The sequence below is a fragment of the Oncorhynchus nerka genome, unplaced genomic scaffold (assembly GCF_034236695.1).
Source record: "Oncorhynchus nerka isolate Pitt River unplaced genomic scaffold, Oner_Uvic_2.0 unplaced_scaffold_1143, whole genome shotgun sequence".
NCBI classification, from domain to species: Eukaryota; Metazoa; Chordata; class Actinopteri; order Salmoniformes; family Salmonidae; genus Oncorhynchus; species Oncorhynchus nerka.
In genome coordinates, this window is record NW_027040183.1 from 90,511 (window position 1) to 101,294 (window position 10,784).

The 10,784-nt window shown below is 45.6% G+C and overlaps 1 protein-coding gene across 1 annotated transcript in view; it reads right to left on the reverse strand.

Moving 5' to 3' along the window:
- LOC115116120 (NLR family CARD domain-containing protein 3-like) overlaps nt 1–10,565 on the reverse strand; it is a 41,203-nt gene extending 30,638 nt beyond the window's left edge. The window contains 1 exon segment of the mRNA XM_065016106.1: nt 10,070–10,565. Coding sequence (XP_064872178.1) covers nt 10,070–10,329 — 260 coding nt within the window. The 5' untranslated portion in view covers nt 10,330–10,565.
- Between the last annotated feature and the right edge of the window lie 219 nt (nt 10,566–10,784).

The following is a 10,784-nucleotide window of genomic DNA, read 5'->3' on the forward strand; positions in this document are numbered from 1 at the left end:
GCAACCACCACCCTAAGACCTGACATGGTGCTCTGGTCCCGTTCGCTCAAGAAGGTCTTCATCATTGAGCTCACAGTACCCTGGGAGGAGTCAGTAGATGAGGCTTATGAGCGAAAGCATCTGCGCTATGCCGATCTAGCTGCCGAAGCACGGCATCATGGCTGGAACACAGAAGTCCGACCAGTGGAGGTGGGCTGCAGAGGTTTTGTGGCAACATCTACAACCAGACTGCTTAGAGACCTTGGAATTAAGGGCCAGAGCCAGCGTTCGGCAATCAAAGCTGTATCGGAGGCGGCAGAAGGCAGCAGTCAGTGGCTCTGGATGAAGAGGAAAGACCCCAGCTGGGCCCCGAAGTGAGAGGGCCAGGAGGTATGCGGTCAACAATGCTTGACTCAGGGAGGAGGATGCCCCTGCCATGCATAGTCCCATGGGATGTTGGCTATCATCAACAAGGCAACTCCTATGACTAATTGGGAATGGGACGCAAGCGTAGGATTGATCACCCTGTCGCTGGCCGTCTTTGGGGAGGGTGTATAGTGTGAAAGGCCGAAACACCCTAGGAACCAAAGGTACACTACTGACGATGCGCTCCCCAAATTTCACCAGGCTCACTGTTCATTAACTCTTGGAAGTGCTTGCACAAATGATAGTAACATCTCATCCTGTGTTCTTGGAATCTGGGTTCCCGAGTGGCGCTGCGGTCTAAGGCACTGCATCTCACTGCTTGAGCCATCACTACAGATACCCTGGTTTGAATCCAGGCTGTATCACAACCGGTCGTGGTAGGGAGTCCCATAGGGTGGTGCACAATTGGCTCAGTGTAGTCCGTGTTTGGCCGGTGTTGGCCGTCATTGTAAATAAGATTTAGTTCTTATCTCACTTGCCTAGTTAAATAAAGGTTACATAAAAAATATATAAAAATATTCTAGTCAAGGCCATCCTATTTAACTGTACTGTTCTATCCTACGTATTCTTCGGATATACTACATCTTCTATCTTTAAACATATTGTCCAGAATTATACATCCCATCACACATACAGTACCAGTCAAAAGTTTAGACACACCTACTCATTCAAGTTGATTTAAAAAAAACTATTTTCTATATTGTATAATAATAGTGAACACATCAAAACTATGACATTACACATATGGAATAATGTAGTAACCGAAAAAGTGCTCAACAAATCTAAATCTATTTTAGATTCTTCAAAGTAGCCACCCTTTGCCTTGATGACAGCTTTGCACATCCTTGGGATTCTCTCAACCAGCTTCACCTGGAATGCTTTTCCTACAGTATTGAAGGAGTTCCCACACATGCTAAGCACTCGTCGGCTGCTTCTCCTTCACTCTGCTGTCCAACTCATCCCAAACCATCTCAATTGGGTTGAGGTCAGGTGATTGTGGAGGCCAGGTCATCTGATGCAGCACTCCATCCCTCTCCTTCTTGGTCAAATAGCCCTTACACAGCCTGGAGGTTTGTTGGGTCATTGTCCTGTTGAAAACAAATTATAGTCCCACTAAGCAAAAAAACAGATGGGAAGGTGTATTGCTGCAGAATGCTGTGGTAGCCATGCAGGTTCAGTGTGCCTTGAATTATAAATACATCACTGACAGTGTCACCAGCAAAGCACCCCCACACCATCACACCTCCTCCTCCTTGCTTCACGGTGGGAACCACACATGCGGAGATCATCCGTTCACCTACTCTGCGTCTCACAAAGACATGGCGGTTGGAACCAAAAATCTCAAATTTGGACTCATCAGACCAAAGGACAGATTTCCACCGGTCTAATGTCCATTGTTCGTGTTTCTTGGCCCAAGCATGTCTCTTCTTCCTATTGGTGTCCTTTAGTAGTGGTTTCTTTGCAGCAATTTGACCATGAAGGCCTCATTCACTCAGTCTCCTCTGAACAGTTGATGTTGAGATGTGTCTGTTACTTGAACTCCGTGAAGCATTTATTTGGGCTGCATTCAGAGTTTGTGAAATTTTCCAGATTGACTGACCTACATGTATTAGAGGAATGATGCACTTTGCTTATTTGTCTGCTTATTTGAGCTGTTCTTGCCATAATATGGACTTGGTCTTTTACCAAATAGGGCCATCTTCTGTATACCACCCATACCCTTTCACAACACAACTGATTGTCTCAAACGCATTAAGAAGGAAAGAAATTCCACAAATGATCTTTTAACAAGGCACACCTGTTAATGCATTCGAGGTGACTACCTCATTATGTTAGTTGAATGCCAAGAGTGTGCAAAGCAGTAATCAAGATAAAGGGTGGCTACATTGAAGAATCTCAAATACAAAATATGTATTGATTTGTTTCACACTTATTTGGTTACTACATGATTCCATATGTGTTATTTCATAGTTTTGACGTCTTCACTATATCCCCCCATGTGGGGCAGCAGGTAGTTTTTACTGGGATTTTGAAGTTACTTCACATTTGACACTCCATTTTCTCTGAAACGGAAGATAATTGAACTAGGATACTTTGTCACTAGATATAACAGATACTACTACAAAGCCTGATTTTGGTCTTAACCCATCTTTGACCAAATGTGTAGCGGCAGTTTGCAATTGTACGCCAGAATAGCTGTGCACATAATCCTAATTCCTCTTTATGGACTACATTTGAACATTGTCTTCTTATAAGGTGTGAACTGGTATGGTCAGCTTGAATTTGAACAATGCTGGTTATAAATCTTGTTGACATTCATCCAAAGACACGCTGACTTGCATTACCCTTTCACTGCAGAAAATGTTTCTCATGAAATCATGTGATTTATAGTTAGAGGAAAGGATTCCTGTAAACGAGGCCTGCTACAAGCAGGAACCACATTATGGACGAACCAGAAATGTGACATATCTGTTTGATAGTAACCCTAAATGATGTGTGAACTATCTTTTCATCTTTTTGGTAACCACAGTGGAACATTCTAGTCTTTAAGGAAATGAACCGGAAGAACAGGTTTAAGCAAAGTATGGTGTCATTGTTTTCAGGAAAGTGTACCCATGGCGATAAGAGGGACAGGAGGCAGATTAAGGCAAAGAGCCACCTGAACTACTGTCCTACAAAGGCAAAGAGCAGCTACACTAACAGTGAATCTGAGAAAAAGTTTTTTTTGTTTTTTTTGCTCTCCATGCATATCAACCACGACCAATGACCTGACCTATGACCCCTAAAAAATGGATACTGCACTCTGCCTTTGTTTGACCTCAAACAGCGATATGGGTAATGCAAAAGCAAAATGCAGTATCTTGAAATCTAAATGTGTTGATCCAACATTTTGTTGTTTTTCTGTTTGATGGAAACAGTTTGAGAGTTCTAACCACATTCAACTGTATTTAATTGAATGGTAACCTTTATTTAACTAGGCAAGTAATTAGTCAGGTTAATAATATAACTTACTCACTGTTCACATAAAATACCTGCTTTTCTTCTCCTTTCATTGCACACATCCAGATCTCAGCCCAGCTAGGTGGACATTTTTTTGGAGGATATGAAAATATCTGATGAAAATGTGGCCTTTTATGAACATATTACATGCAATTCTATGACACCTTACTCTCCATGACTGGAGATAATAGCATCATCTTTAATACCACAGCAATGACAGGGTAGCAGCTACTACTGCTGACTGACAGACAAAGATCATTAAAAACGATTATGTCTTGAGTGCAACCACCTAATCAAGGCCTATGAAAAGCAGAGAGACATATTGGAGGAAATTGTCCAACAAAACACTTTCCAGGAGCAGGACTACCCCATTAATAAAGACAGCACTCACTGGGGCTGATGTTCTCTGCTATATAGTGATGATAAAGACAGCACTCACTGGGGCTGATGTTCTCTGCTATATAGTGATTACATTTACATTTAAGTCATTTAGCAGACGCTCTTATCCAGAGCGACTTACAAATTGGTGCATTCACCTTATGACATCCAGTGGAGCAGCCACTTTACAATAGTGCATCTAAATCTTTTAAGGGGGGGGGTGAGAAGGATTACTTTATCCTATCCTAGGTATTCCTTAAAGAGGTGGGGTTTCAGGTGTCTCCGGAAGGTGGTGATTGACTCCGCTGTCCTGGCGTCGTGAGGGAGTTTGTTCCACCATTGGGGGGCCAGAGCAGCGAACAGTTTTGACTGGGCTGAGCGGGAACTGTACTTCCTCAGTGGTAGGGAGGCGAGCAGGCCAGAGGTGGATGAACGCAGTGCCCTTGTTTGGGTGTAGGGCCTGATCAGAGCCTGGAGGTACTGAGGTGCCGTTCCCCTCACAGCTCCGTAGGCAAGCACCATGGTCTTGTAGAGGATGCGAGCTTCAACTGGAAGCCAGTGGAGAGAGCGGAGGAGCGGGGTGACGTGAGAGAACTGGGATGGTTGAACACCAGACGGGCTGCGGCGTTCTGGATGAGTTGTAGGGGTTTAATGGCACAGGCAGGGAGCCCAGCCAACAGCGAGTTGCAGTAATCCAGACGGGAGATGACAAGTGCCTGGATTAGGACCTGCGCCACTTCCTGTGTGAGGCAGGGTCGTACTCTGCGGATGTTGTAGAGCATGAACCTACAGGAACGGGCCACCGCCTTGATGTTATTTGAGAACGACAGGGTGTTGTCCAGGATCACGCCAAGGTTCTTAGCGCTCTGGGAGGAGGACACAGTGGAGTTGTCAACCGTGATGGCGAGATCATGGAACGGGCAGTCCTTCCCCGGGAGGAAGAGCAGCTCCGTCTTGCCGAGGTTCAGCTTGAGGTGGTGATCCGTCATCCACACTGATATGTCTGCCAGACATGCAGAGATGCGATTCGCCACCTGGTCATCAGAAGGGGGAAAGGAGAAGATTAATTGTGTGTCGTCTGCATAGCAATGATAGGAGAGACCATGTGAGGTTATGACAGAGCCAAGTGACTTGGTGTATAGCGAGAATAGGAGAGGGCCTAGAACAGAGCCCTGGGGGACACCAGTGGTGAGAGCACGTGGTGAGGAGACGGATTCTCGCCACGCCACCTGGTAGGAGCGACCTGTCAGGTAGGACGCAATCCAAGCGTGGGCCGCGCCGGAGATGCCCAACTCGGAGAGGGTGGAGAGGAGGATCTGATGGTTCACAGTATCGAAGGCAGCCGATAGGTCTAGAAGGATGAGAGCAGAGGAGAGAGAGTTAGCTTTAGCAGTGCAGAGCGCCTCCGTGATACAGAGAAGAGCAGTCTCAGTTGAATGACTAGTCTTGAAACCTGACTGATTTGGATCAAGAAGGTCATTCTGAGAGAGATAGCGGGAGAGCTGGCCAAGGACGGCACGTTCAAGGGTTTTGGAGAGAAAAGAAAGAAGGGATACTGGTCTGTAGTTGTTGACATCGGAGGGATCGAGTGTAGGTTTTTTCAGAAGGGGTGCAACTCTCGCTCTCTTGAAGACGGAAGGGACGTAGCCAGCGGTCAGGGATGAGTTGATGAGCGAGGTGAGGTAAGGGAGAAGGTCTCCGGAGATGGTCTGGAGAAGAGAGGAGGGGATAGGGTCAAGCGGGCAGGTTGTTGGGCGGCCGGCCGTCACAAGACGCGAGATTTCATCTGGAGAGAGAGGGGAGAAAGAGGTCAGAGCACAGGGTAGGGCAGTGTGAGCAGAACCAGCGGTGTCGTTTGACTTAGCAAACGAGGATCGGATGTCGTCGACCTTCTTTTCAAAATGGTTGACGAAGTAATCTGCAGAGAGGGAGGAGGGGGGGAGGGGAGGGGGATTCAGGAGGGCGGAGAAGGTGGCAAAGAGCTTCCTAGGGTTAGAGGCAGATGCTTGGAATTTAGAATGGTAGAAAGTGGCTTTAGCAGCAGCGACAGAAGAGGAAAATGTAGAGAGGAGGGAGTGAAAGGATGCCAGGTCCGCAGGGAGGCGAGTTTTCCTCCATTTCCGCTCGGCTGCCCGGAGCGCTGTTCTGTGAGCTCGCAATGAGTCGTCGAGCCACGGAGCGGGAGGGGAGGACCGAGCCGGCCTGGAGGATAGGGGACATAGAGAGTCAAAGGATGCAGAAAGGGAGGAGAGGAGGGTTGAGGAGGCAGAATCAGGAGATAGGTTGGAGAAGGTTTGAGCAGAGGGAAGAGATGATAGGATGGAAGAGGAGAGAGTAGCGGGGGAGAGAGAGCGAAGGTTGGGACGGCGCGATACCATCCGAGTAGGGGCAGTGTGGGAAGTGTTGGATGAGAGCGAGAGGGAAAAGGATACAAGGTAGTGGTCGGAGACTTGGAGGGGAGTTGCAATGAGGTTAGTGGAAGAACAGCATCTAGTAAAGATGAGGTCGAGCGTATTGCCTGCCTTGTGAGTAGGGGGAAGGTGAGAGGGAGAGGTCAAAAGAGGAGAGGAGTGGAAAGAAGGAGGCAGAGAGGAATGAGTCAAAGGTAGACGTGGGGAGGTTAAAGTCGCCCAGAACTGTGAGAGGTGAGCCGTCCTCAGGAAAGGAGCTTATCAAGGCATCAAGCTCATTGATGAACTCTCCGAGGGAACCTGGAGGGCGATAAATGATAAGGATGTTAAGCTTGAAAGAGCTGGTAACTGTGACAGCATGGAATTCAAAGGAGGCGATAGACAGATGGGTAAGGGGAGAAAGAGAGAATGACCACTTGGGAGAGATGAGGATCCCGGTGCCACCACCCCGCTGACCAGAAGCTCTCGGGGTGTGCGAGAACACGTGGGCGGACGAAGAGAGAGCAGTAGGAGTAGCAGTGTTATCTGTGGTGATCCATGTTTCCGTCAGTGCCAAGAAGTCGAGGGACTGGAGGGAGGCATAGGCTGAGATGAACTCTGCCTTGTTGGCCGCAGATCGGCAGTTCCAGAGGCTACCGGAGACCTGGAACTCCACGTGTGTCGTGCGCGCTGGGACCACCAGATTAGGGTGGACGCGCCACGCGGGTGTGGAGCGTTTGTATGGTCTGTGCAGAGAGGAGAGAACAGGGATAGACAGACACATAGTTGACAGGCTACAGAAGAGGCTACGCTAATGCAAAGGAGATTGGAATGACAAGTGGACTACACGTCTCGAATGTTCAGAAAGTTGAGCGTAGCAAGAATCTTATTGACTAAAATGATTAAAAAATGATACAGTACTGCTGAAGTAGGCTAGCTGGCAGTGGCTGCGTTGTTGACTTTGTAGGCTAGCTGGCAGTGGCTGCGTTGTTGATTCGGGGGCTAGCTGGCTAGCTAGCAGTGTTGATTACGTTACGTTGCGTTAAAAGAACGACAATAGCTGGCTAGGTAACCTAGAAAATCGCTCTAGACTACACAATTATCTTTGATACAGAGACGGCTATGTAGCTAGCTATGTAGCTAGCTACGATCAAAGAAATCAAACCGTTGTACTGTAATGAAATGAAATGAAAATGTGATACTACCTGTGGAGCGAGGCGGAATGCGACCGGGTTGTTGAGTTCTAATCGGTAGACGTTGGCTAGCTGTTGGCTAGCTAGCAGTGACTCCTGCAGACCGAAGTGCAGACCGAAGTGCGGATGCGACTGCTCGCTCCAAACCGGAAATACTAGTGATGATAAAGACAGCACTCACTGGGGCTGATGTTCTGTGCTATATAGTGATGATAAAGACAGCACTCACTGGGGCTGATGTTCTGTGCTATATAGTGATGATAAAGACAGCACTCACTGGGGCTGATGTTCTGTGCTATATAGTGATGATAAAGACAGCACTCACTGGGGCTGATGTTCTGTGCTATATAGTGATGATAAAGACAGCACTCACTGGGGCTGATGTTCTCTGCTATATAGTGGTTATAAAGACAGCACTCACTGGGGCTAATGTTCTCTGCTATATAGTGATTATAAAGACAGCACTCACTGGGGCTGATGTTCTGTGATATATAGTGATGATAAAGACAGCACTCACTGGGGCTGATGTTCTGTTATATATAGTGATTATAAAGACAGCACTCACTGGGGCTGATGTTCTGTGATATATAGTGATGATAAAGACAGCACTCACTGGGGCTGATGTTCTCTGCTACATAGTGGTTATAAAGACAGCACTCACTGGGGCTAATGTTCTCTGCTATATAGTGATTATAAAGACAGCACTCACTGGGGCTGATGTTCTGTGATATATAGTGATGATAAAGACAGCACTCACTGGGGCTGATGTTCTGTTATATATAGTGATTATAAAGACAGCACTCACTGGGGCTGATGTTCTCTGCTATATAGTGATTATAAAGACAGCACTCACTGGGGCTGATGTTCTCTGCTATATAGTGATTATAAAGACAGCACTCACTGGGGCTGATGTTCTCTGCTATATAGTGATTATAAAGACAGCACTCACTGGGGCTGATGTTCTCTGCTATATAGTGATTATAAAGACAGCACTCACTGGGGCTGATGTTCTCTGCTATATAGTGATTATAAAGACAGCACTCACTGGGGCTGATGTTCTGTGATATATAGTGATTATAAAGACAGCACTCACTGGGGCTGATGTTCTCTGCTATATAGTGATTATAAAGACAGCACTCACTGGGGCTGATGTTCTGTGATATATAGTGATTATAAAGACAGCACTCACTGGGGCTGATGTTCTCTGCTATATAGTGATTATAAAGACAGCACTCACTGGGGCTGATGCTCTCTGCTATATAGTGATTATAAAGACAGCACTCACTGGGGCTGATGTTCTCTGCTATATAGTGATTATAAAGACAGCACTCACTGGGGCTGATGTTCTCTGCTATATAGTGATTATAAAGACAGCACTCACTGGGGCTGATGTTCTGTGATATATAGTGATGATAAAGACAGCACTCACTGGGGCTGATGTTCTGTGATATATAGTGATTATAAAGACAGCACTCACTGGGGCTGATGTTCTCTGCTATATAGTGATTATAAAGACAGCACTCACTGGGGCTGATGCTCTCTGCTATATAGTGATTATAAAGACAGCACTCACTGGGGCTGATGTTCTCTGCTATATAGTGATTATAAAGACAGCACTCACTGGGGCTGATGTTCTCTGCTATATAGTGATTATAAAGACAGCACTCACTGGGGCTGATGTTCTGTGATATATAGTGATTATAAAGACAGCACTCACTGGGGCTGATGCTCTCTGCTATATAGTGCCAATAAGATAGTACTGTTCACTCAATAGCCTATTGCGAGTTGAGGATTTTGATCACCTAAAGACAGGTCAGTTGTTTCTATGTCTCCTCTCTTTTGTGTTTACCAGTGATTGTAGACTATTCTGAAATATTGCGATAGGCCTTTTTTAGATGCTTTTCACTGACAACCGTAAATCAAAATTCAGCTATTTGATATGCTGAGAGCACCGTTCAACTGACGTGCTTCCAGTCTGCCTGTCAGAATACATGCTTCCGTCTTATGGTTCTCGCAACTTGAATGTGCCTGGAGAGGAATATTTCACAACAACAAGCCAACTAGGTAAATAGGTAAACTATTCCACTTTGGGGTTGTCCAAAAATAGTATCACTAAGATCAAAAAAAATCTGCTAAATATAAATGTTAAGGAAAGATTTGAATGGAGAAACTGATCTGAGAGCAGATCTGAGCAGATACTCAGATCTGAGAGCAGCGCTCCCTTTCTTTTCCTTTCTTTCAGTATCGACACATGCTCCAAGATGCACACAGCAACAGTTCTCTCTGCGTGGTGTTTTAGGAAACTGCATGTTATGTCTTCGGCCGTTGTAGGGAAGATGCTTCTTTAAAACACTCCTCGTAAGCCTAAATTCCATCGCTATCGGAAACCAGACCAGGAGAGTTAGTGTACGGTTGGTGTATCTTAATTTGATCATCCTGTAATTGCAGGAATTTTCCTGCACAGCAGGAAATGCAAACTTGTAATTTATCTAAGGTTTAAAAAGTCCTCTAAAGTTCGTAATGTCCATTTTAAAATGTCAGAATGAATTTGCCGTGATGAAAATGTTTTATACACACTGAGAAAGGTAATATTGAAGCTACCCACCCATAAACAATCATTTCTGATGAAAAAAAATGATTTTTTTATGCGATATATCGTTTTGGAAAGCCTTCATATATTCTTAAAGAAAATATTTATCTCACCTCTTAGCTTTGGTGTCATGTTCCCCAGAGAGACCCATTTCAGAGGCACGGCCCCCCTCCTCTCTCTCCCCAGAGAGACCCATTTCAGAGGCAGGGCCCCCCTCCTCTCTCTCCCCAGAGAGACTCATTTCAGAGGCAGGGCCCCCTTCCTCTCTCTCCCCAGAGAGACTCATTTTAGAGCTCTGACCCCTAAACAGAGAATGTTGGTTGAGGTTAACACAGTGACAAGAAATTCTTGATTGTAAATTGTTCTCTTTCATTCATAAAATTCCAAAAATATTTACTAACAGAAACATCCAAACAGTCAGGTGAGTTAATGCGATCATATGAATATTGCTACATTCCCCAACAATAAATAAATCAAAGAGTCACCAACAACAACCTAGAAGAAACATGTGGGGTTTTAGGAAGGTTTCTCAAAGACACTCCTGGGTGTATCCAGTAGGAGAGGAGAATATCTAGAAAGACTGTAAGTAGTGTCAAGCAGAGGAAATGGAGGAGAATATCTAGAATAAGACTGTAAGTAGTGTCCAGCAGAGGAAATGGAGGAGAATATCTAGACTAAGACTGTAAGTAGTGTCCAGCAGAGGAAATGGAGGAGAATATCTAGACTAAGACTGTAAGTAGTGTCCAGCAGAGGAAATGGAGGAGAATATCTAGACTAAGACTCTAAGTAGTGTCCAGCAGAGGAAATGGAGAATAATATCTAGATTAA